At 42.0% G+C, this 27,181-nt stretch overlaps 1 protein-coding gene across 7 annotated transcripts in view; it reads left to right on the forward strand.

Annotated features, from left to right (window-relative positions):
• The window catches only part of JMJD1C (jumonji domain containing 1C), a 158,671-nt gene that overhangs the window by 114,961 nt on the left and 16,529 nt on the right, over positions 1–27,181 (forward strand). For 5 of the 7 annotated variants that reach the window (XM_067001093.1, XM_048069480.2, XM_048069490.2 and 2 more), the window contains 10 exons: positions 4,346–4,451; positions 9,284–9,408; positions 10,661–10,804; positions 10,923–11,115; positions 11,203–12,878; positions 15,987–16,159; positions 16,854–19,063; positions 22,035–22,236; positions 23,882–24,096; positions 25,086–25,238. In XM_067001093.1, coding sequence (XP_066857194.1) covers positions 4,346–4,451; positions 9,284–9,408; positions 10,661–10,804; positions 10,923–11,115; positions 11,203–12,878; positions 15,987–16,159; positions 16,854–19,063; positions 22,035–22,236; positions 23,882–24,096; positions 25,086–25,238 — 5,197 coding nt within the window. Of the gene's footprint in view, positions 1–905; positions 3,236–4,345; positions 4,452–9,283; positions 9,409–10,660; positions 10,805–10,922; positions 11,116–11,202; positions 12,879–15,986; positions 16,160–16,853; positions 19,064–22,034; positions 22,237–23,881; positions 24,097–25,085; positions 25,239–27,181 lie in introns of those variants that run through there. The other 2 variants (XM_048069479.2, XM_067001095.1) reach the window with 2 other exon arrangements.

Consider the following 27,181-nt stretch of genomic DNA (forward strand, 5'->3'; position numbering starts at 1 on the left):
TTTCCTGGAATACATATCGTCAGTTCTTCTCCTCTCCTTCACTGAAAAGGAAGGGTTGACAGCTGATGGTGGAGTTTCCACACCTTCCTATATGCAGCACACAGGCTGTGTTTTCGGGGGGGTGGGTGGGAGTTGTACTTGAATGCACTCATGAGTTTTTGTTTCGTGCTCCAGGCTTTCACCTCTCAATTTAATGAACTTGTTTCCGCCCCTCAAGGTTATGAAGAGTGACTTTAAAATATAGTTTAAATTGCTGAGGAAACATCTTGGTTTAATAGCACAAGGGTTGTTGGAGAGCTAGAGAGCTGCGGAAGTGTTCCCACCACAGACGTCCTGCTACCCAAAAAGGAAAAGGAGCCTGCAATCACTCGAGCCTTTCAGAAGGAGCTTTGTGTGCTGCCTGTTGGACAGCATGCAGATTCTGGTCATCCACAGATGCCTGTCAGTATCTCAAACAGTATTTTGTTTGTGGATGGAGCTCAAAGGCGAATTCTCTATGTATTTAGATTTTGACTTGTTTTTTCTGTGGATACTTGCTTTGAAATTCCTGTTTGAGTTGTGACTGAAAGGAGTTTAGAAGCGCTGTGAGTGATCTGTACTTGTTCACCTGTGTCTTTGAATGATACCTTGTGTTTGTCTAAATAAACTCTCTGAAAATGCTTCTCCAAACAAAGATTTCTGCTTCCTGCCAGGAGTGAGCAGTGGGTCTAGTTGAAGCATTATGGTATCTTAACCTGATGGTGTGCTCTGTAGCTTCCAACTTGCTCTGCTCTAATGCACCAGAAGAAAGAATAGGTATACTCAGAAAAACACTGGATCTCTTAGTTATTTGGGGAAATTTCATTCTTTATGCTCCTTATGACTTCCGGGAGTCCAGCACATTGCCAGCACCTGAGAATTTTCACCTTAAGAGACTTGAGGCAGATTCAAGTATTCTTCAGATAATTAAGTGGAAAAGTCCATTCCACCAGAAGTGAATTCCTCTGTCAATCTGGAAAGAAGGCAAAATAAAATAGCAGCAGAGATCTGTAAGACCTGCCATAGGTTGGCAAACTTCAGGTAGTTGTATTGCTTCATGTGACTGGCTTCCACGAGGGCAGGAAGAGTTATTCCTACTGTATTTTTCTGGCCCATAAGCCCTTTGTCTTCTGTGCAGTATATAGTCATTCTTGGAGCAGGGACCACTGCTGTATGAAGTATATAAAGAACATTCTACAGTATATTTAAAAAATAAAATTGCAGTCCCATTTATTTGCATTTTGATTTGCATTTCATAAGGGCTTCAAATCAGCATTAACATCTTTGTGGAGAATATATTCCAAAACTTGTAGAAAAACTAGTCTGAGAGAGGCACCATATTTATTTTTGCGAATAAAACTCATTTCAAATGAGGAACATGCTATAGAGGAAAACCCTGCAGGGCATTTAATTCTTCTGTGTGTTAGTCTGTCGATCTTTCCAGTCCAGCCAAGAAGGAAGGGAAAACTGAAAGTCTTAATTGCCAAGGTTTAAGTCAATAGACAAGAGTTGTATTTTCTTGAACAACATACGTGCAGGTTAAGGGAAAAGACTGCGTACTGCAGAGGAGTCATTTGCTCATCTTCAGTTCTACAACAGAGAGGAGACTGCGAGTCATCAGCCTTCTGCTCATTGCCCTGTCTGGTTTTGCTAAAGTTTGGGGTATGCAGTAAACCCATTTGCTTAAGGCCGTCACCTTATATTATGTAATGAATTTGCTGATTTCTAGATTTTTAAATTTAAGACTAACGTTAAAAAAACATCAGTCATGGCACATGTGTTTTCATAGATGTAGGTAATATATACACAAAAGAAGCATATTTCGAGATTTCAGGAGTCTTTTAATAATCTTGGTATTGAGCTTCACTTGTCACTTACAACTTCGCTTTGCTATTCTGATTTCCATTGACCAGTACATAGCATGCTAGCATCTAGAAGCAAGACGCTTCCTCTAGCGCGGTGACTGATGACATGTTAAACGTGTATTGTGTGTGCAGGTGTTCAGAAACCTTAGGTTCACTTTGATGTCCTCTACATAATCCGAGTCATACCTGTGTGCAGTCTGTGTAATGGATCTTCAACCTCTTTAGTGCTCTTTGTAGCTCATGTTTGACATGAGCTCATCTTCTTCCAAGAATGAGGAGAGAAACACAAAGTGGACTTTGCAGTCTCCTTTTCTAAGTGTTCACATGAAGCATTCAATCAAAGGTACCAGTACGTCATGCGTCTGAATAGGAGACAGAACAAAAAAGTATTGTCAGAAGGTTCGCCAGTATCTTCAGTGTTAAGTTCAAAGAAGGCAAAGACGGTTAGGAAGGGTGTGAAATCTAAAAAAGAAAACAGCAGCGGTGTATTTTGCCTTCAGAAACAGGGCTAATCAAAAGTAATGTGTTAGAAGAAAAAGTAAAGACTCAGAAACTGCATAAAGAACTCAGGAAAGTAGAATATCGTTAGTGTAACGGGTCTGATTTCAGGGTACCTGACCACTGTGTGTAGTCTTGAAACAAAGATACTGATTTTCTTAGAGGAACTGAAGTAGTTACTGAAAATGTACAAGCTCTGCATGTTATTTGCATTTTTAGGTCAGCTAGACTTCCAGTGTTGCAGTGCGTCAGACCACTGCTTAGCCCTAACGTTTGTGGATCTGAGGGGTGAAACTCAGTAGGGGAATCTCCCGCAGCTACTGCAAAAGAGTGCGTGGGAAGGAGGACAGAAGGTTGGTCGCCACCCAGCTCCAGGGCCTTCTGGCCTCCCCTGGCAAAGCATTCCCTCTTTCCAGTGGCGGTGTTACTTCTGTATGCAGGATCAATCCAAAGACGGATTTGCAAAGGAAAATAAAACAGCTAATATATTCATTTCAGGTTCCCCAGGAGAGGAAGCATTTTGTTAGTCTGCCATTCTTGAATAAATTCTGGTGTGGACCCTCTTGTGCCTCTGACAGAGTTAGCAACACACTTGCCTGGTCAGTGTTTCTAACTTGGTGGTGGAGGCCCCATTGACTTCCTCTTCACTTTTACTTTGTTCCATATGACGTGTACTACAAAGATCATTGTGACCGTTCCTTTTGGATCTGAGGCTGTATCCTTTTCAAAAGCACGAGGAAAGATAGTCATTTTCTCTAATAGCCAAAGCGTTGATGCGCTCTCCTAATGGAGCACAGCAAATCTTCAAGTGTCAGGAAGTGAATTTTGAATTTGAAATAGACATCCTGTGATCAGTGAGTTAGCAGGAATAATCTCATTCAGATGAATGGAGAGAAATTGCTCATGTCACTCGAGGGCCTGGCAGCAATGCATGATTCTCTGAGTGTTGCTTGTATCTTCATATTCTATGGCTAGAGCTCTTCATAATAAATTGTGAAACATCAAGGAACTTGTTGGAGATCAAGGAAAGAAATTACTTGATCTCAGCTGCAGTACTGATAAAACATTTTACATTTTGTATGTCGAGAATCGCTCTGATTATTTTAGCTGTCTGAATTTCTCTCAGCACAAATGAATGTTCCTGGATTTCCAAGGCTGCCTTCTGCATGAGGAGGCACCAAGCTGCAGTGCAGCTTTATTTCTCTACCACAGCCTCAAAGGCAGAAATAGCAAATCTTCTCTGAAGTTCTGAGAAGTAGTTATGCAAAGAATCCAGTGACGAATGATGATTTAAGCCATGCTTTCAGAGATGGGTTTTGTACCTAGTTTTCCCTTGTTACAAGGGTGGTGCTGCTAAATAAGCCTTAATTTCCCAGATTTTGTCTTACTGAAATAGCGAGTGAGAATCCAGGAGAAGTGAGATAAAAATTAAAGCATGCCTTACTTGAAATTACCTAATTAACAAAGGCCTACCTCTGGAAAATCAGTAATGCTGTTTGTTTCTCTTGCTATACAGGTATCTCTTATGCATTATCTTTGTGGGTTTTTTAGTCTGTGTTTATGCTCAATATGTCCATATTAAATTTTACAAATATGCAAAACAAGGAAAAAAATTTTGACTCATTTAATCATTGCTTAATTCCTTCTGCATACCTGTAAACATTGAAGTCTTTATAGGCTATTTTTAGCTTGTAGTAAGACAGTATTTTTGGAAGTGTGATCCTATTAATAGCTTACAAGTCTGGCCACGTGCAGGATCTGACATACTGTGTTCCCATGAAATAACTTTTAGCACTATGTTGCACTGAAAAGCTTTTTTCTGAAGACAACACGGGAATTTATAGGGAATCGGTAAAATTAGCATCAAGCTACTTAATATTGTACTCTAAAATATATTTAGGAAAATAAACAGAAATGTTGCAAGTAAACATAACATATGGTTCTTTTTTTAATCTCTACTTTAGGACGACGTAGACAGTCTAAACCCAGTTCTCAGGGATAACCCGCAGTTACATGAGGAAGTAAAAGCCTGGGTAAAGGAACAAAAGGTTCAGGAGATTTTTATGCAAGGTAATTATTTGGGAAATTGTGTTATTTTTATTCTGTGTTAGCTAGTTTAAGGCCATTAGTTGCGTGGGGCTCTTCCCATAGTGTTTGTGGTATAATGAAGAATATATTTCTAACCTGGTGCTTTGGGAAGTATTTGTTCAAAAGAGAAAACAAGACTATGTAAGAAGCTGTGCATGACTTCTTCAGACTGTACTTGACTTGTTTGATGTCTTAGTGATTACAGGACAGCTGAATATCATTAGTGTTAATGTACATGTTTTATAACATTGGTTGTGAAGTGTATGAAGGGAAACCACACCCTCTTTAGTGTGTGTAAAACTGTTATTTGCGCTGTTAGTGTTACTGTTCTGTGTGATAACTTCTCAGATACCTATTTGTTTCTGGTTCTTCACAGTTCTATCACAGGTGAATACTTTCAGATTGACCCAGCCCCAATTGAAAATCATCTTTCAAACCAGTTACAATTTTTAACTCAATTCTGATGCTGAAAGGTTACAGCAAACATGTAATTTTTACAGCATAGGTACAAGTTACGTGAAAACTAGTGTGAATTAGAATATATTATTTTGGTTCAGTCTTGCTAACGTTTTAAATATTATATATGTTTGCAGCGTATTCATTAACTTTCTGCAGAACTGACAGACAGCCAGCTCTGCAGAGGCTTTTCTAGCAATGGGAGACAGAAGCTAACCTTTGTGGGTCTGGGCTAAAATCCCTGGCTCAACAGTAAAGCAACTGTGGGACAAAAATGCTTAAGCAGTCACTCTATAAATTAAGTTTGGGAAGGCAGCAGTAAATAATCTGGTATTTTAAGGATGGGACTGAGGTTTGCTTGCTTGTCAGGTTTCTTTGATAAACTAAGGTTAGAAGGCCAAACGAATATGGTAAGTATAATACCGAAGTTACAGTACTAAAAAAAAAACAACTACCAACAACCAAACAAAAACCCCACAACTTCATCTTCCCTGTTGCGGAGCTTTTCATTTGCCTAGATATGATTTTTTCTTATGGGCCACAGTGAAAAGATGCTGAAGAAGCAATGCACGGAACTGTGTAGATAGCGAGTTGGTATGTCAGCATTAGTCATTTTAGATTTTATCTTAATATCATCAGTTACAACGTGAATTAATAGTCTGATGAGAATTGCAGCCAAAACTGGACTGGGAGGTGATGTAAAATCAAGTTAGGGTTGTATGGAAAGGAAACTAAGATTATGCTTGTTCATTGTATTTTATTAGAGTAACAATAAAAAGACAATTATAACGAGCCCTGTCCACTCTGGTACAGAACCAGTACCTCAGCAAAGCCCCAGCCACATCAAAATAGTCATCTGATTGAAACTGCCAACACATCATACACAAAACTCACTTGCATCCCATTGTTCCAGGAACTGTATTTTTGTCATATGTGTGTGTGTGTGTAAGTGTGTGTGTGTGTGTGTGTATATATATATATATAAAAATGTATGGAACAGATGCTCCAAGTGCACCGAAGTAGGAGTATTTTAGACGAAGAGATGAAACAAATGGTGTCCTGACAGACCATCTCTCCTCATCTGCAGAGAAGCTGCCCTTCAGATCCCCTTGCTTACTTCCCATGGCATGGGGTGGCCTGAGGAAAGACGTGCCCCCATGGGCAGTGACGTGCCAGCCACCCCAAGGGTGCTGGTCAGCTGGCAGGGACTGCTCTCACCTTCTCCTGGCATATGTAGTCTGCTCCCAGATGAGGAGGACATGCATTTTGCACAACCCTTTCAGTGATTTACAGATCTCTCTCGTAGTGCTAGCTGCTGTCATCTAGCCATGTAATCCGTCCTTTTTCCTCCCCTCCATTCTCTTTTTCATCACCCTCTCTATCACCATTTTCCTGTTCCCTGCAGCTTGGGCAGCATTTTCAGTTCTGCCCTCATCAAACCCCTCTGCGAAGGTTGCTGCCATACTCGGTTACTTCAATCTCTACAGCGTTTTTAGTATCCAACCTTTTCTTCATTGGCTCTGATGCTGACTGAAGTCATCATCTCATATCGTAGTGTTTTTGCAGTCACATTTTCTAATGTGACTGTTCCACTTTAAACTCATTTCTGGGAGAGGAGGGTTGGAGAAGAACATTAAAGTCTGGTTCTGAATGTTTGGAAAGGAGCACACCAGTTTGAGGAGGGGGTAATTCAGTCAAAACCAGTCCATTTACTTACAAGAATTGAGACTAAGGAAAAAAAATGGTCCAGGTGACCTTTTCCTTGGATAGCAGTATGCAGCACACTTCAGAGTAGAGATTGGAGGTTGGCCGGAAAGCAGTTCGTTCCTTGTTTAAAACAAACAACTCCCAAACTTGGCTAAGTTGAAAGTTTTGGGGAAAAATAAAACCAGTTCAAGGAACTTGCTCGGTAAAGTGTCTTTGATTTTTAACGTTTAAAATCTTAGGGGTTTTTTTCCATATTAGGTTTATTATCACTACAATCTCTGAGGCTGAATATATAACAATCTTCTTGAAACACTGTGTGTGCCTCGGCCCTGAAGATACTTCCTGATAGTGCTGCACATGCTGTTTCAACAATGCGTAGCTGAACATGATTCAGCCAGGGGCCGGAGACAAAGCCAGGCTTTTCCTGTAATGGCTGCTTGTGGCTGGGCTGGGCTGTCCTGTGTCGCATGACCGCAGTTTAATCTTTCCCCTTCCTGATACCCCAGCAGCACGTAAGAAAAGAAAAACACCCAGTTTTTAAAGGCAGATAAAGTCTGTTTTAAAAATAGATAGGATAAAAACTGGGATGAAGGACAGACACAGATTAGAACAAGGAGTAAGAGGGAAGAAATTGGCACGGGGTCAGTGCAGATGAATACAAGAGAAGCTGGCAGCGGATGGAGAAGGGAGGGATGGAGCTTGTAAACTGAGAAGACTGGGAAAGGACTTGGAAGCCAGTGGCCTGGAATCGTAAATGCTAAAATGAGACAAGAAGCTGGGGAGGGAGGAGAGGCTGGATTTGGTTAAGCAAGAGACTGAGACTGAAAATTGTTGTGCAATTAGCAGTAGGGTGGAAAAGAGGAAGAGCTGGGATCGGAAAGTAGGAATGGGAACGTTGCATGAAAAGACACGGGCAGAAGTTAACGGAGACTTGTCTGTGTGAGGCAGAGCTTTGGGACAGCTGTGAAAAGCTTGAGACACAGAGAATGCGGTTGGGTCAGACAGAAGTGTGGGAGCTGAGCTGGAGGCATTTTGCACGGGCATTCAGAATAAGGATTGGAGAGAAGCCATCAGGAAATGTGTCCCCACGGGAACCCCGTCTAGTCCAAGACCAGGAATGTGAGACATAAGCTTTTAGATTCTTGCTCTTTTTCTGCCCATACGTGTCTGTAAGAGGCAGAGACTGCGCTGGTGCTGCGCTGAGCCTTGTCTGTGTAGCTGGCAATGTGCTCTGGGGGTGAGCTGAGTGCAGCAGCTCGGATGGCTTAGTGGGGCTCGAGTTTGCAGCGGTGCAGTGAATGATGTGGATGTGGGTGGAAGAAGGTTGCCATTGCATGGAGTTTCTGTTCCTCTCAGCTGTTTGAAAACCTAGATAAAGTCTTGCTAAGGTTCCTAAATTCAGCCTCGAGAACACGTTGGAAATGTCTAAATTAATCCTGTCTTGCACTACTGTTGACCTCTTAAATGTTGGCCTCGAAAACAGTCTTTATGATCATGTGCTTTGTTGTGCAGAGTGCATAAGAGACCCGGAAGTGTGCACATGGGTGTTTTAGTGGAGAAAGCTGTCACCTGCGAGGTCCCTTGGTGTGTTCCAGGTGTTAAAGCTTGCTGGGCAGGGGCCAGCAACACCGCTTGTCAGGAAAGACAGGGGAATCCTGTCCTGCCTGTGCTGCTGAGCAGCCGGCAGTCTTTTAAGCTAGGCTTTTCCTAGGTTGACACTGACTGGTTTTACTTCAGTTCCTGTGTGCCTGACCTAGGGTTTGGTTGCGGAAGTAGCGAAAACCACAGCAAACTGAACTTGGTGACTGTGATGCTTGGTCACATGAAGTGCTACATAAACCAAGCGCTGTATAAACACCAAGTGCGATGGAGCTTACTGTCCTGGTGGTCGAGTGAGACACCGAACATGAATAAAACCGTGGAACTTCGATTTCTGGGTCTCAAAACTAACTCTAAAATGAGTATTGTGTCATACCATCTCATCCCTTCCCCATGGGCTCTTGGAGATGAATTAAACTGATCTTTGTGTGCGCTTTTTTTAGCTCCTGTTTTAAGGCACAGCATCTCCAGAAGTCTTACTAGTGTGTGTGTTCCTGAATGTTTTGTGGGGCCATAGCAGGGCTTGGATCGCTCAGCTGCCTTTTGACTGTTGTAATAGAGAGAAGCTCTGTGGTCACTTATGGGAAAGACTTGGCAGATGCAGAGCCTAAACACCAAGATCTAAATTGTTTTGCCAGCAAATCATCTGTGCATGTGACTAGCCTATTAAATAGCTTCTGTATAACCTGCTGCTGCCACTTTCTGCCTTTCAGATTACTTTTGTATGGTTGCTGTTTGTAGGCAGGAATTTTCCCATCATTTGTCATTATGGTTGCAAAAAGATTTAGTTAGATAAGAAAATTGTATGTTGAAAATGTTGGCATAATTGACCTTAAAGCATACTTAAAACGTACCATTTGCATTTCAAAATGTCTTCCTCAGTAAAAGTAAAATCCACAGGCAGTGCTGTGCCAGAATACCTTGTAGCTTGCTGTCCATGCCATTCACATCGTATGATTGCTATGAAGCTTAAAAACCGAGGAAAATCTATTAATACATTTTTTTGCTGAATTCCTCAATGGCTTTTTTTTTCATTTCTTCCCCTTCTAAAGGTCCGTACTCCTTAAATGGTTATAGGGTGAGAGTGTACAGACAGGATTCTGCCACCCAGTGGTTCACTGGGATCATTACTCATCATGATCTCTTCACCCGCACTATGGTTGTTATGAATGACCAGGTGAGTTTGACTCTGTGATGCCTGGAAAACAAGCTTTAAATAAACTACGTGCTGGGAGCTTTTCCATTTTTTGGTGGTACTCTAGAAAGCACTGAACTTATCAGTTCCATCGGGGCATGTCTATTTCCTCTGCTGAAAATTCAGCTTGACTTTGCACTGGACTGGCAGTTAATGCCATCCTGAAGCTGAATGTTTGTGCAATGATATGATTAATTCCAGCCCTACAGTTTGGCTTTTCTTCTGTTGTTGCTATTAGACTAGCTAAGTCTTTGAAGTAAAGTGATCTAGTTTTAAGAACTGGTCTTCCCTGTCAGCTCTGTTGAGAATTTCTTCTCTCATTGCTGAAATCCTTTAGTGCTGCAGTAAAAATTACTTCTTCCAAGCAATTGAAATATCCGCTTTCCACCATTTATTGAATTAAGCATTTACTGCCACCCTAATTTGCATTTACTATGGTGGGTTTTAGTTGTATTTCTGAAGTTGACATTACAAAAAGAATTAATGCTGGTATTTTTAGTGGCAGTAATGAATTCTGTTTCAGGAGGCCAGAGTAATGACTCAACATTAATATAGTAAATGACCCATCTGCCTTGAAATGACTGACTAAATCATGTGTGACAATAAAAAATTAAGACTAGTCTAATGCTGAAGTCCATTCTTTACCCTCATTTGCTCTAATTATTGTCCCCAAATATTAATCTTTTCACTTTGCAGCATATTGGTTAAAGATCTGTTTAGCATTTTCTTCTTTCTGAAAGATCATCCCTCACTAGTAACAGTCTCCTGTTCTTAGAGTTCTCTCTAGTTGTTTTGGTTCCGTTCTTTCAGCAGTTACTTCTTTTGGAAGTAATATTGTAGTATGTTTCTGCAGTAAATTTTACAAAACAATTGTTTATTTTAATTGCTACTTAAGGATTACCCCCTACGAAGAGCTCAGTATCTTTTAATTTCAAATTTTCAGGTCAATGTGAGGGAAGGAGCAGTGAAGCAGTGGCATTTAAAAAATAAAAAAGGGAAAAAAATAAAGTTATCATTACCATGAAACGTAAAGATAACGTTTGCTTTGGTTTTACTCTATTCCGAGAATTGAGAAGGCATCTCAGTTCTGCTTGTGAGGATTAAGTAGGCTTTTCTCTAATTAATCTTGAGCACACAACATAGACTGGTGAATACTGATACAGAAAATACAGATTGGATATGTCTGAACATATGCTGATCATTATTATTTTTTTTCCCTTTTTTCAATAACCAGGTGTTAGAACCTCAGAATGTTGATCCTTCTATGGTTCAGATGACCTTTCTAGATGATGTTGTTCACTCTTTGTTGAAAGGTGAAAATATTGGCATCACTTCACGCCGGCGGTCTCGTTCCAACCAGAACAGCAACACAGTTCACGTAGATACATTTATCTTTTTACCTCAATACTTTTGTATATTGTGAATATTAAAAATACATGTTTAAAGTTGCTGCTTAAAATTGTATTTAAGTCTATTAATCACAAAACTATTTTTAGGGTCATTATACACGTGCACAAGCAAATAGTCCCAGACCAGCAATGAATTCCCAAACTGCAGCACCAAAACAGAATTCTCACCAGCACCAGCAGCAGAGGAACACTCGGCCAAATAAGAGGAAAGGCTCAGATAGCAGCATGCCTGATGAAGAGAAGATGAAGGAAGAAAGATATGATTACATAGGTCGAGGAGGTGAGAACGGTTATTGGAAAGGGGGGGAGAGCTGCTTAAAACAGTGCTAGCCTGAAAATGTGACAGACGTGTTTTTGTTTTTTACAGAAAACCCCAAAAACAAAAATAAACATTTCCTTAGTAAAAGAAGAAAACCTGAAGAGGATGAAAAGAAATTAAATATGAAGAGACTGCGGACAGACAATATCTCAGATTACTCTGAGAGCAGTGACTCAGAAATTTCAAATAAAAGATTAACAGATTCGTCCTCAGAGCAAAATTCAGAAAATGAGTTAAAAAGCAAGAACACTTCAAAGATAAATGGAGAAGAAGGAAAATCCCAAACCACTGAGGGAGCAGAGCAGACACTAACAGATAGGCGGTCTCCGTGGGATGAAATACAGGAGGATAAAACACGTGAAGAGACAGAAAGACTGAAGTCATCCGTCTTGGATCAGCAGGAAAAGCCTTCACTCCATGCGGCAGAGCAGCCAACACCATATGAACAGAATTCCAAGGATCCACATGTTCAAGAGTGCAATGCAGAAAAACATCATGCTGCGGAATTAAAAAATGAGCAGTTTGTACCCAGACCTCCTACTCCGAAATGTGTTGTTGATATAACTAATGAAAACAAGTCTGAAAAGGAGAGCCAGGATAATGCTGCAAGTACCTTTGGTTTGCAAACGGTTCAGAAAACAGAATCGCACAGCAGTGATTTAAAACAGCAGTTTGCAACTGCAAATTTCCTTGAAGCACGAAAACAGGATGCTGATCAAAGTTGGGTTAGCTGTGTTGTTAACAAAATGGATTTGATACAACCTGGGGTTGTGAAAGCATTACCAGTAAATGAACATTTAAATCCTGAAAAGGAAAAAGTGCAGTATGGCTCGTTTATGTCTTCGTTAAATGTAGCTTCTCTAGCAGAAGAGAGTAAACTGCGTAAACAAAGTCCAGTCCCTGATTCTGTGAAGTCCAAACCTAGTGCTTCAGTTGATCATCCTAAAACAAAGTCACCTGATGTTAAGCCTAAATTCACCCAATCTTCTGATACTGTGAAGTCTAAGGTTAGTTCCCAAAACAGCCATACTACTGGATTAACAAGGTCAGCCAATAAAACTGATCATGATTTGCCTAGGTCTAGTTTTCATCCAGTTCCAGCTAGAGTTAGTGCTCTAGAAGCTACTAAAAGTCCTCTTATCATTGACAAGAATGAACATTTCACAGTGTACAGGGACCCCACTCTGATTGGACAAGAAACAGGAACTAATCACATTTCACCTTATTTGCATCAGCATAATTATCCTCTGCATTCCTCATCCCACCGAACCTGTTTAAATCCAAACGCTCATCATCCTGCATTAACTGGTCCATCCCATCTGCTAGCTGGGTCTTCAACTCAGACTCCCTTGTCCGCTATTAACACTCACCCCCTTAGTACCGCACCTCACCATTCTGTTCATCACCCTCATCTACTTCCTGCAGTGTTACCTGGAGTGCCTGCTGCCTCCTTGCTGGGTGGCCACCCGCGACTAGAGACTGCTCATGCTAGCAGCCTAAGCCATTTGGCATTAGCACACCAGCAGCAGCAACAGATGTTACAACACCAGTCTCCACATCTTCTCGGACAAGCTCATCCTTCTGCTTCCTATAATCAGCTAGGGCTTTATCCAATTATTTGGCAGTATCCAAACGGAACACATGCTTACTCAGGACTCGGTCTGCCCTCCTCGAAATGGGTCCACCCGGAAACTCCTGTTAACGCAGAGGCTTCCTTGAGAAGGGTAAGTTGTGCTGATTTCTCGAGTACATGTCTAGCTGAGGCTGGTGTCTTCCAGTAGCAGTTTTCTAGGTACAAGCTCAGCAGTTTGGATCATGCCAAGCGTATCACCAAGCATATGATGAGGGAGGTGGTTTGGAGCAGACGTAGAACTAGAAATGGCGATCCAGTGGTATCCGTTGTTTCACAGTGCCACGAGTAGGGAGTTCTCCGAACGTTGATTTCCAACATATTTTAGTGTAAGATGAAATGTTTGTTTTTAGTTCATGACCAAGTGAGGTCAGCCAGCGTATTTGGGACCTAAAGTCCTCAGGGTGAATGTTTGCTATCTTAAATTACGGAAACCATTAGGTGAGGTAAGTACTAGAAGAGGTACAGCAGTTGTCTGTGTCTTCCACTTGGTGGAATTTTGTGTGTGCTTGCGGGATAATGGGGAAGGCTGGGACTGAAGGAGTCCTAAACCCAGTGGGAAATTCTGAGGAGAAATACTCTAGCATTTATAAATCTTACGTGCATTATATACCAATTTCTCTTGTCCTTACGCACCTGTCTGTGTACCTTCTCTTGGCATATCCTTTTCTCCCTCTCTGTTCCTGTTTACACACATCTTTGCCTTCTCTTCTGCTTTCTACTCCTCTGTATTCGGGTCAGGAAGATTCCTCTGTCTCTGCACTGAGTGCAACTGTTGAAGCCCCGGGAGAAATCAGTTGTTTTTCAGTGTAGTGCCCAGTGCCATGGTGTTGGTTGGTAGGCAGACACGGCAATTACAGAAAAACTTTCCTCAGTTTCTGCAGGCTTGGGATACAGCTTGCTCATTGCAGGCACCTTGTAGGAACAGCCTAAGATGAAGCATGTGTAGCACAGACAGAAACTTTGGAGAGCTTTGCTGCCAACTTCAATGAAACCTCCACTGAGCATGTGCATACTGATTTTAGAGGCTTAAACTTAGCCTAATTTGGGCAGATTTTCACAGGGACCACAAAAGGCATGTCGCTGACAGTGGTCCTTCTGCCAAATTGTAAGCCTTTGCGTCAAAGCTGGGAGTTTCTGAATGGTTATAAAGATTTTTTTTTTTCTTCTTCATCATGGGGAAAACTATTCTTCCCCAGCCTCGTTCTTGAGAAAAGCCAAACCATTGTGGCTGAGTCTTTCCCAAACACTCAGTTTGAGTTGGCCTTGTAATACGAAGTCAGTTTGATCTAAAATGTGATAAAGTCAAATGCAGCAGGGAAGAAAAGCCTTAAGAGAAAACTATAGGTGGGTTTTTATCACTTCATGTTGCTACTCGCTCCACCCCCCTACTGAAGTCCATTTTGAAGAACGTAGGATAGACTCAGTTTTCACTTTGGTTGCCTGAAGTATGCAGCCATGCATACTGAGGCACGTAGCTTTCTAATTATGTTGATATGTGGCAGTTGTCTTGTGGTGACTTGTCTTCTGGCTCTGGCACTGGAGGCCTTTTTTAAATACATCTTAGAACCCCAGGATGGGTGTTTCCAGAAAGAGTTTGCATGGCTGCCATGATCGTAGACAGGGATCCATGTTTCAGCTGTAACAAAAGCAGCAGCCACCCTCGGCTCAGGGCCGAGCCGTGCTGAGCTGCTAGAGGAAGCGTGCCCCCGAGCCCACCTTTCCCAAGCGGCTGCAGGGGGCTGGGGCAGCTCCTGGCTTTGGGCTGGGCTGTGGATGGCTGCAGGTGGAGTCATGGGGCTGTTTGGGCAACATTTGGTGCCCAAGCAGATGTTCCCTAGCTCCTCTAGGGAGAAGGTGATGGGTCTTTTTTGCATAATACTTTAATACAGCTTACAGGCTATTCGTGGGAACTCGCCACAGCGTGGGAACTCCTGGCCTAGCAAATGTGTGCACTAAAACTGTTAGTGCAAAACCCAAGCGGTTGCTTTAAATATTCAAAAGTCTAGGAATGAGAACTTCAAAGTTGTAGCACCTGCAGATCTATTTTGTATTGAGTGCATGTGCCATGAGAGCTTTTTGCTGCTCTTCTACTGCAGCATTTCTCATTCGGGAGTCACCGAGGCTGGAGAGAAGGAGTGAGATGTACTGGTGAGGAGCAGAGGAGGGAAGAAGCACTGGGCAATAGCAGGAATTAGGGGTGGAGTGGCACTGAGAGGCTTTGGGGTTGTAAATGGGAGTTCTGCTTTTTCTAGTCCCCATCCTTTCTTCCATGCCTGTTCCTAGCACTTGACCAGCACTCCCCAACAGAGTGCCCTCCCTTTCAGCCCAGACCATGAGCGAGCACATATTTCTCCTAAGCAAGCCGCAAACAGGAGAGGGAAAGGGGGGGAGAGAGCCTGAGAACTGCTCATGGTCTGTTCTGCAGAGCTATTCTACAAGTTTCAGAGAAAATGCCCAAGTAGAAGTTTACTTGCATTGCCAGGCTTTTAAGTATTTAGGTGTACAGTACAAAATGGTGCATTCTGTGCTTTTGCCATACTGCAAAGTTTGGCAGGTGTGTACCCGTATGATATTAGTAGTGTGCTGATTATGAAATTACCCTATGTAAAAATATCTGGCAACATAAAGCAGATTAATTAGGATTATCATTCTTAATAATTTTGGTTGGGGGTAGGAGAGGAACCAAGTGGCAAAGAGATGTTTGTGTCCCTTATATTGAGACTTGTTACCTACGTGGAGATTAAATTGTTTTCCAGAAATAATAAACTGTATTTTCCTTTAAAAGAAGTCCTTCTTGCAAGTCATTGAACAGCTAATGGTCTTTTTTATTAGTAACTGAAGTAAAGTACTGTCAGACTGTCATTGGTTTGGTAGTTGTGATGAAGTAGCTTGAGATCCCATTCTAGAAATTGACAATTCATACTGAATACTTAAATAGGAAACTGTTTTACGAATACTTCTGAAATATATGTAAATTACTTTGTATGCTGTAAGTCTAGAGAGAAGTATAATCAGATGTTCCAGGTGATCAGAAAGTGATTTAAAATAATAAATTATGTTTACTGTATTTGATTTGATACTAAAATAAATTACTGTACTCTGCTCATTGCTAGGACATGGTACAGTACCTCTTGTGGCACTGTGCTGAAGGTCCCGTGATTATGTTGAAATCTGATGTTTTCTGTGTTGGTGTTAACAGAATACTCCCAGTCCGTGGTTACACCAGCCCACCCCTGTGACCTCAGCTGACAGCCTTGGGTTACTGAGTCACATTCCTGTGCGACCGTCCAGTGCAGATCCCCTTCGGCCTCTCAAACTGGCAGCGCATTCTAGCCCACCGTTGTCCAAAAGTATAGTAGAGCATCACAAAGAGTAAGTGCACTGTTATTCTAACTCAGACTCACAGAATGGGGTTGGCAGGGACCTCTGGAGGCCATTTGGGCCAACCCCTGCTCGAGCAGGGCCGTCCATGGCCATGTCCAGGTGGCTTTTGACCATCTCCAAGCAGACTCCACAACCACCCTGGGCAGCCTGTGCCAGCGCTCAGTCACCCACACAGCACAGAAGTGCTTCAGGTGTTCAGACAGAACCTCTAGTGTGCCCATCGCCTCATGTCCTGGCACCGGGCACCACTGAAACGAGCCTGGCTCTGTCCTCATTGCACCTTCCCTTTAGGTGTATACAGACATTGATAAGGTTCCCCCCAAGCCTCCTCTTCTGCAGGCTGAACAGTCCCAACTCTGTGTGCACAGTGTAAACAGAGTGCAGTCCAAGAGGTTGTATTTCAGCCCCTGACGTTGTCTTCTAGCTTCATTTTAGTTTATTTGCAAATGTGGGTGCCTGTGATAGGGAAAAGCTTGTCAGTGTGCTGCAAAGCAGACTCTGCCCTGTTGACTTTGAATGGTACTTGAGTTCCTGAGTCATCTGCAGACTTTTGAAAATTGTGCCTAATATAAAGAAAAGTTTATTTTGTGTTAATAGATAACTTTGTTCAGAGCATGGGAAGAAAGGTCTTCTGTTCAGCTTGTTGTGGAACATTCAGACTAAACTGTGTAACCTTTTTCAGAGAGCTGGAGAGGAAAGCATTTATCGAACCTTTACGTTCCGTTACAACTGCACCAATAAAGACAGAGTTGGAGCAAAGCAGAACACAGACAGCAAAGGAGAGCCATATGCAGAGACATTTTGCAGATCCAATGTTGAACCAGCTGCCAAGGCCACCACAGGAGACAGGGGAGCGACTGAGCAAATACAAAGAAGAACATAGACGGATACTCCAAGAAAGTATTGAAGTTGCTCCTTTTACAGCTAAAATAAAGGCACTGGAGGGAGAGAGAGAGAACTACTCTAGGGTAACATCCTTATCTTCGAGTCCCAAAAGTCATTCAGTAAAATATGAGAAAGATGCAGAACGCTCTGTGTCAGAACTGTATAAAATGAAGCATTCGGTCCCACAGAGCTTGCCGCAGAGTAACTATTTCACCACCTTGTCTAACAGTGTAGTAAATGAACCACCGAGATCATACCCATCCAAGGAAGCTTCAAGTGCGTATGTTGAGAAGCAGACTAATTGTCCTTCAACAGCAGCTAGTTCCCAGTCTCTTCCTTCTTACATTTCTTCTCTTTCAAAACCTCCCCCTTTAATTAAGCACCAACCTGAGAGCGAAGGCTCTGCAAGCAAGATATCTGAGCAGCTTTCACAATCAGTGCAGTCTCACTCAGTCAGTTCTTTTAGAAATGACAGCAGAAGCCCTACTCAGCTGTCAGTCTCATCTTCAAATACGCTCCGGAGTATGCCTGCCTTGCACAGAGCCCCCGTGTTTCACCCCCCTGTGCACCAGAACCTAGAGAAGAAGGAAAGCAGCTACAGCAGCCTTTCGCCTCCCACCCTGACTCCTGTTCAACCCGTTAATGCTGGTGGTGGTAAAATACAAGAATTGCAGAAACCACCAACTTTAGTCCCTGAACCTAAGGAAGCTCAGACTGTTTACAAGGGCACTTCTGAACAGAATTTATCCGAAATGTGGAAATCTAACAACGCCCCGAATAACGAAAAAGCGGACTGGCATGTTGAAAGAATGAGCGGAAAGTCGCAGTCCGCCACGGCATCTGTTATTGTGCGTCCTCCTTCTAGCACGAAATATGATAGCGTAGCCGTAATGCAGTCAGCTTCCAAAGATCGAGCCAGTGAGAGATCTTCAGCTGTGACAAATCAAGCAGATTGCCTGAAAACAGCGGAAGCCAGAGAGACTGGAAGAATCATCCTGCCAAATATGAACTCAGACAGTGCTCGCACACAGTATGAAAAGAAATTTCCAGCTGTCTCGCAAGGCAGCGTTCCTCGTTCTGTCACCCCTACCACAACTATGATCTGCAGTACTAAAACGGATGTAACTGCATCAGCGGCTACGACTACCAGCGTGTCAAGCTGGGGCAGCTCCGAAGTGACTTACTCCTTATCGAACACGGTCTTGGCCTGCGCGCCGCTGGAGTGTGCTGCCTCGAGAGCGGCAAGTCAGGTGGCGGCACAGGCCCAGGAATGCAAGGTCAGCGCCCCGGCGCCAGCTACGCCCGCCCCTGGCAAGACCGGCAGCGCTGCTCAGCCCGGCTTGGGATTCTCCACCTCCACCGACTTCGTCCATTTGAAAAAGCACAAGGCAGCGTTGGCTGCGGCTCAGTTTAAAAGTAGTAACACCAGTGAGACAGAGGCCAACTCTGTGAAAAATCAGACATTTTCAACCTCTCTCCCCCTAGACAGTGCTATCGTCTGCAATACAATAAACAAAGCAAACTCTGTAGGCAGTGGGCAAACTTCCCAGACAAGTCAGCCAAACTACCACACTAAACTGAAAAAGGCTTGGCTAACAAGACATTCAGAGGAAGATAAAAACACTAATAAAAAGGAGAATTCAGGGAACAGTGTTTCAGAAATTATTAAGCCATGTACTGTCAATTTAATAGCTTCTACATCAAATGATTTGCAAAATAACCTAGATAGTAAAATCTTGGCAGATAAGTTTGTGAAGGAAGATAAGCACCCTAGGAGAAAAGCAAAACGAACTTACGAGTCTGGCTCTGAAAGTGGAGACTCTGATGAAAGTGAGAGCAAGTCAGAGCAAAGGACTAAACGGCAGCCCAAGCCAACTTACAAAAAGAAACAAAATGATTTGCAGAAAAAAAAGGGTGATGCGGAGGAAGAAGTAAAACCGAATGGTGTTCTTAGCCGGAGTGCCAAAGAAAAAAGCAAGCTGAAGTTACAGAGCAGCAGTAACAGCAGTGAGTATATTAATCTGATTTGGAAAAGACAGACTAATGTGAACTCCAGCAGTGTTAATCCTGGAGGGTTTGTGCACGATATGTGCAATAGCTGGGAAAAGATTTAAAGAGCGTGCTTGTGAAAAAGCCTGGATCCAGATTTATCGGTCTTGAGGTCCTCTGAAATATCTTGGTTTAAGAAATAGAGCATTTTGTGTATATGTGTACAAACTGGTTCTTGGCCTAAAAATAGGCAGCAAACAAACTGGATTATGCTGTCCATCATAATTCACCAGACTGGCGCATAGAGTTATGTTACTTTTACTGATTTTTTTTTTAAGGTCTAGTGCATTTGTTTTTAGAGTGCTACTGGGGGAGAGGTTCTCTATTGTTGAACTTGAATTCATCCTTTGATCAGAAAGCCAAAGGCAGTTCCTTGAGAGCCTGATGCCGCTCTGCTACAATTTGGTTAATTTAATGAAAGGTTTGAGGGAGAGTCATTTCACACTCTTGACTAGCATGTGTATTATATGGTGTTAACATCCCTCTTGTTTAAGGAAATTTAGGGAAATAGGAATTTCAATTTATATGTAATGCTGTTGTGTGTACCGCATTGTAACTAGATTTATCTAAAAAAGAGAAACTGGTCTGCCAACTGGAGTGATTTTATTTAAGAACTTACCTTGTTTTTTATCCTAATTTATTCTTCTCTATGCAGTATTTCTTTTGTCTTTGTTCTGGTTTAGTTGAGTATAAGAAAGTTTAGGACTACTTTTTGCAAGAATTTTTAAGTACAGTTAGTAAGAAAACGAGCACTGCTCCCTGTAATTACATTCTTTGGCTTTTCACTGCCTAGTGTATAAAGTTACTCTTGTAGTATCTGAGAGCACTTGATGCCTAAGTCGTACTCTGTTCTGGCAGTGATGCAATCTGTCTGAGGTATTTTGGCTTGGGTCCAGTGATAGCATTATTAGTTTTTCTTCTTTTTTTTTTTTTCCCATCCAACTTAAGGGGAAGATCAAGGAGAACACACCTTTTAAATTTCTCTGTCTTTATTGGTTTCACTTTTTTTTTAAAAAAAAAAAAGTGAACTGTAAATACATACATAGAACATGCTAGGTCTTTGTGATCTTTGTATTGTTGCAAAGGATTTTTTTTCCTGGGTTTGTTGTAGAGGGGTTCGTTAGATAACTTAAGGGAAGGCAGTCTCTTCTTGGCTAGCATTACGTGAGTATGAAAGCAGTATTTTGTAGTACATTATGGTATTGTTTCATGGGATTCAGGTCTGAAAATGGGTAGGAGCTTTGGGTATTCTGTTATGTTGTCTGTAGCACAGAGTGTGTTCTGTACCTTAACATACTGAGTCTATCCCATGGTAGCAGTTTTCTGTGCTTGCTTTCCTCTCCTGACATCTCAATAGACACAGAGTGTTTCTGTTTCTCCTCCATGACCCATTAAATAGATCAGCATTTCTGATACTTCTAGCAGTTTGTCTTGGGTCAGTGTCATTACAATTTCTGAGAGAGCTGGTCGGAATTTTTGTTATGTAGAGGACTTTCCCCAAAGATTTACCCAAAAACATACTTAGCTTTGAACTTCCAGGAAAGAGAAGGTCCCCGGGGAGCAGCTGCCCGGGCTCCCCTTAGGTTGCTGAAGATAACTCTGCTTCAGCATCTGGGGCTTGGTGGCAGTCACCACGTGGGTGGTATCTGGATACTGCCAGGGCTGAAAGCTGCTTTGTCCTGATGCCATTGCTGGCAGCCCTGGGAGCCCTTGTGCTAGCCAGAGTGCTCAGAGCTCTGGGCTGCAAGGCTCCCTCCTGCAAAGCGAGGAATGTTACACTTCTGCAGGCACTGGGGGTCTTCCAAGTCCCTGCCCCCAGAACCTGAAGTCTGGCAGCTCCCAGATGACTCCAGGGATCTCTGGATCCAAGGCAGAAAACAGTTTCTTTTGGACTAACAAGCCTGCACTTTGGCCTTTTCTGCTCTCAAGTTTTAATCCAGTTACCTTTGTGCTCATCAGGTGGGTTGGGAATGTGTTATCTAGGCAATGAACTGATGCATAGAGAGTCTGTCACCTGCAAAGTTTACACAAGAAGTCTGGCAAAATACAGATCTGAACCCAGGTACCAAGTCCAAAGTTAGCACCCTAACCTCTGTCACCCTACATCAGATCCGTGTTTACAGGACATGAACTTTCAAGAGTAGCAGTAGATTAAATGACAGATACTCGTATCTATCTGCAGATGAAACTGGTGCCACTTATAAAAGTCATTAAATCGAAAGCCTGGTTAAGTAACAACAGGGTTCAGTTTCAAAACACATATGTGAAAATTGCGCGTATTACTCAATAGATCTGCTCCTTGTGTTACTCAGGGTCAGGCTGACCGACTTTGATATTGAAAACAGAATTTTACTTCTTGTTTTCCAAAGCCAACAAATTTGAAAGAAAGTAAATGAATACTGTGTTTCCTTATGCCTGATACTTTACACTAAGCTCAGATGAGTTACATGTGAATAGAACTGTTCTTCTGTAATTATATCTGTGCAACCCTCAGCAAAGTAAATTCTGAAGAAGCAGGATGTCTTTTTTTTGAAGCTCTGCTTTAATTCATTAAATTACCGCTTTCTTACATACATTTTCACTTGAAACAAACTGCAAACCTTTCCTTCTTGGCATATTGTATTATTTTATGTGTTTGTAAGAGTGAGGTTCTTTCTGCAGTTCCACAGATTTTAGTGGAATATTTGGTGAACTGTAGCACCTAATTTAAGAGAAAATAGCAGGTCCTGGGTGTTCCTCGTAGCTCAGCAAATAGGTAACTGTACTCCTGCCTGCATAAGTCTAATGGGTGGAAAAATAGAAGTAATAATGAAGTATGTTATGAACACAAAAAATGCACTTTTAGAAATACTGAATGCAGAGTGATCTAACTGTGTTCTGAGTATAAGGGTCTGCGGTACGTCTTCTGAAACCCCTCTTGCTTTTGCAGCTGGTATACCTCGCTCAGTGTTAAAAGATTGGCGCAAAGTGAAGAAGCTGAAGCAAACAGGAGAGTCCTTCTTGCAGGATGATTCTTGCTCTGAAATAGGACCAAATTTGCAGAAATGCAGAGAATGTAGGCTAATAAGAAGCAAGAAAGGTGAAGAACCAACTCACTCACCAGTGTTTTGTAGATTTTACTACTTTCGACGGTAAGTGCAGCTGTTTCCTGATACGTGGTGTTTTAACTTAAAAATAATACTGACAAAGGACTTATGTGCCTGAAAGCTTGTCTGATTTTTCTGGCTCAGTTTGCCTGATAAAAGACACTGCCTAATTTAGCAGTATTTACATTTGTATTTCTTGCTTCTTTTGTGGATTGACTTCATTGCTGTTTGAAGCTTTATAGCAAAGACATCAGAACAGCTGCCCAGTGTACCTTAGGCAAGCAGAAGATATAATGCATCACCATTACACAGGTGTCTGGCATTTGAAGTGGGATTTTCAAAAGGCAGGCTTCAATTACTCTGGACAAGTTGTACAACCACGGAGTTGCGCTAATTCATAATTGTTCTTGTGCCAGTAGGTGGTGGGAATGCTGCTTGAGGTTTGATGGGAGTTTTCTGAGGACAGAGGAGTTCTGCCTTCCCTTTTTACAATTATGGCAAATCGAGGAAACTTGTAAATGGGGAAGTTCCCAGAATGCAGCATAGCATGCGTCGCACAGGTGGCGTGGCTGTCAACGCAGATCCAAACAGCGTTAATTTGCACGTGGGTTGTGTTGGCAATATAGAGCCAACATGTTTTGGAAAGGACATTGCTGTTCCCTGAATTGACTTTAATTCTTTTGGATTGAAGCTTTAGTTACAAGAGCCAGTAGACCTACAAGGATTTGTTTTAAGGTTGGACTCAGAATACCTTCTGCATAAGAATATTTGATTCCCAGTGTGGCAGGGTTAGATTGTGAGCTGCTGCTTCTGTGTTGAAAAAGAGAACATCAGTGATAAAATTTCTTTCAAAGTTTTCAAACACAGGCATGGAATTTAAAAGTACAAATGTTTTGAATTTCGTGTGGTACAGTTTACAGCATTTTAATTATTTTCATTGTGACTGCGTGCTAGGGCTTGAATGTAATGAGGTTTGCACTGCTGTTGGAAGTCGTTACTGTAAAAGAAAACTCATCTTTCCTTCAAATTGTTCATTTAATACCCATCCGAATATCATTTTTGATACTTCGGTTTTTGTGACTGCTTTACTGACATTACTGTAAAATTCCTTAACTGCTGTGATAATTGCATGTGAAAAATGAATTACCCTGTATTATGTGAGTGAGATGGAATAATTAATTGTTGCTGCTTAAAATCACCTAAATATAGGTGTGGTTAGTAGGACGGTATTGGGTAGGATCACAGGAAAACCTTCAGTTATTTTAAAGGTGGTATGTAAACAGTATTTTGTATTAGTGATTTATTCTGCCTAGAAAGACTTAAATACAGTGTTTTAACTCCTGTTCTCTGAGAGTGAGAGCAGTAGGATTGAAAATATGAGTCAGACTGAGTGATTGCTGACACAGATGCTGTGAAAATTAAAGGTGAGGAGTAGGTGGACCCAAACTTCGGCCAAACAAGAAAGAGAAGATAACTTTTTCCATCTGCAGTTTTAAAGCAGTAATAAATGTTACAGAGAGTGAGTGGTGACTATACTGAATCCAATAAGTGTTCTGCCTAAAAAGTTATTCCTAATTTTCATGTTTCCTTACTGTCTGCTTTAAGGCCATTTTCTGTAATTTCTGTAATTAGTAAGTAAACTAAGCCACCTTGTATGACGTGCAGTTAAACTATTCGTTTTTGGTTTTAGGTTATCTTTTAGTAAGAATGGAGTGGTTAGGATAGATGGTTTCTCCTCTCCTGATCAATATGATGATGAGGCGCTGAGTTTATGGACACACGAAAACTATGAAGATGATGAACTGGACCTAGAAACTTCTAAATATATTTTAGATATCATAGGAGATAAATTTTGTCAGTTGGTAACATCCGAGAAAACAGCCATGTCCTGGGTGAAGAAAGACGGTAAGGAAATCTCAAATACTCTTTCTGGTTTTGGTGTTGTGCAGTTCTGTTGAGGCATTTGTGTTGGCTGTGACCCACTGCCCCTTTATGAGCTGCTCGCTTTACCAGGCTGTCACCTTTGATTGAAATAGGCCGTGTTGCACGAGGTTATATTGGGAAGGGGCAGCAGCCTCCCTCGGTGGGCTTTGGGGCTGCAGGACATGGTGGTGGTGCTGGGCCAGGGCCAGGCTGCCGCTGGGGCTGGAGCAGCCTCGGTTCCCAGCGTGGCTGCCAGCTCTCCGGCCAGCTCCAAGCCAAGGCCCGCAGAGAGCCAGTAGTGATCACTGCCAACAGATGTTGTGTTTCCAACATGCCTTCTCCGCAGAAGCACGGAGCATAATGCAACAGCGTGGGCCCTGCGGAGCGTGGGCCTCCTCCCCACCGAAGCCGTGGTTAGTCTGTCCTGGCCCACAGCACATGGGTGCAGGCTGGGAGCTGGGTAGGGGCACTGCTAATTCCCCCCAGTACAAGGACGATGTACTGCCCTAAGAGCAGAAGTACCAGCCTGGTGTCCAGGGCAGGTGCCTCCCTGCCATCCCCACCTGCCACCTTTACCACCCAGCTCACCAGTTTAGCTGTCTTGAGATTAATGTGTTCAGGAGGCAGTGAGGTGACAACCCAGCTCTTCATTTCCTGGAGTTAAAGTACGTGTTAAAGAAATTCTTCTTGGTACTTGTAACTCACATGTAGAGCAGGAATATTCTTTCTGTATTACTTTAGTCTTTGTTTTTTAATCTCTCTCTAGTGTCTTGACACGAACACTGAGGGGATGCTGTGTAATGCAGCTAAGGGGGTATATGTTGATGGCCTGTTTATGAAGGATCATTTTCTTCCTCCACCCCTGGCTGCATCTGAAGGGAAAATCACGAATGCTTCATCTATTACAACCATTCATTCTGCGTCTCGCATTTAAATTTCAGGCCTTTTATTCTGCTTATTTTGTATTTCAGCCAAAATTGCATGGAAGAGAGCGGTGAGAGGAGTCCGTGAGATGTGTGATGCATGCGAAGCCACATTATTTAACATTCATTGGGTCTGCCAAAAATGTGGATTTGTGGTCTGCCTGGATTGTTACAAGGCAAAGGAAAGAAAAAGTTCTAGAGGTCAGTTCTTTATGAATTAGAGTGTTGTATATGCTGTTTATTCTCATTTACTGTAGAGCTACTGATCCCTAAGTGTAACTGACTTTCTGTAAAGCATTTAATTACTACTTGTGTGTTTTGGTGTCTCTTAGATCTTTTTGCCTCTTTTTTGTAAGCGTAGAATCATTCAGAAAGTAACTGCTGTGGGGCTACTTTAAGTCTTCGTCCACTTTTCAGTCTTCTGTGCATTGTCTTGGCTCACGTGTGCCTTGCAAGGTTGAGTCTTGTTCATCCACTGCAAGACTGGCATTCCACCTCCCTGTTTTATGGTAACTCATTGCTGTTAGGGCTTGATATGAGTGCTTTCTGGAGTCTTCCCTTCAGAACTACATTGTTTATCTTCACCTTAGCTTACCTTTTATTATTAAAAAAAAAAAAAGCTTTGCAAAGAATTTAAAATGAGTGTTAATGGAGGTTTTAAAATCCAAAAGTCTATACATGTACTCATTTTAATCTAATTCCTGTGTTTTAATGGAAATGTCTAACTTGGTTTGTAGTGAGGTGTAACAGGACTGACTTGCAAACCTGTGCTTTTTGAGTTACCCAGCTTGTTTGCAATCAAAACAGGGAATGGCTTGGAAGATTGATCTGGTCATTCAGCTCCCTGCTGTAACATTCCTGCTCAGGCTAGTTATTCGAAAGAGCTGCTTTCCCCTGGGTGGCAGGCGTTGTGCCCTGGCACAGTACTGCAGTGAAATATTGTGCCAGGAACAGATTAAAATATAATGCTGTTTTGAAAAGCATTTCCATGTTTGTCATAGCAACATAATGTCACATATGTGAAATGTTAGTAAAATAATGTGTAAGTATTAGATGGCAAACCTTTAGTAAATGCAGAGACTCCCATCCACTTTGTCCTTGGCTGTCAGTGAGGGACCTCCTACACCGCGGTTGTAAGATGTTCTCTGAGATTTTCATCAAAGCCTGAAGTTTCTAGGGAACTAACTCTGGTGTTTTCCAACACTGAGCGCAGTCCTTAGTGCTTTCATGTGGGAGGCTGCTCCAGCAGCCCTTAACTGGCTTAAGTCTGTGTGTGCGCATGTGTGTACATCCATCTGACGTGGCTTGGGATATACTCTGAATGTTATTTACCCTAGTGGGAACATGCAGTCAGAGGCTTTTTATAGTGTGTGTGTGTTAACCAGCCAGGAAAATTTTAGTAAAATGTCTTCAAAGTTTAAAAAAACAGTATACAGAAGCAAGCTTCTTTTCAGTCTTCCAGCAGGGAAGACTTTTTCCTTACTGTTCATCACAGCATTACATGCCGAAGTTTATCTTCCCTCTCTGCAGTTTTATTTCTAATACTTCTGTAGGGTTCGTGTGAAGCAGACCTCTACTTTGGCACTCTTACAAAGTTGAGAACCACCCACCCTTCTCTATATAATACCACTTTATATTACACCATTTTTCCTGGAACTGGTAGTTGTTTTTACAGTTGCTAGATGTAATGGAGAATACACTGGTTTCCTGCTGCTTCAGCAGGAATGTTAGAGGTTTAAATATTCAATATTTAGCTATTTATCAATGACTTCTCTTATTACTTCAGTACACAGATGAATGTGCTTCCATTGTTACCTTCAGGCAGTTCCTGGCACCATCAAGTGGAATGCTCTGTTACGGCATTTTAGTGATAAAATACATTAGGGAGATGCATGCATATGTTACATTATTTTGATTTATGTCCATGTTCAGTTTTATAGCTAACGAGTCTACTACTTGTCTGAAAGGAACATCTGATAGGATGTGTATATGTTACAGAAAGAAAATAATACTTTAAACATCCTCCCTGCATCTTTTGGTGTATTCCCTTTAAGTTGCATTTCTAAGTGAAGAGCTGCAAACTGGTAAAAAGATTTGAAGAATCTCTTAAAAGGAGCAGTTCAATGGGGTGGATGTAAGACTGG

Source organism: Anser cygnoides, chromosome 7 (assembly GCF_040182565.1).
Source record: "Anser cygnoides isolate HZ-2024a breed goose chromosome 7, Taihu_goose_T2T_genome, whole genome shotgun sequence".
Classification (NCBI taxonomy): domain Eukaryota; kingdom Metazoa; phylum Chordata; class Aves; order Anseriformes; family Anatidae; genus Anser; species Anser cygnoides.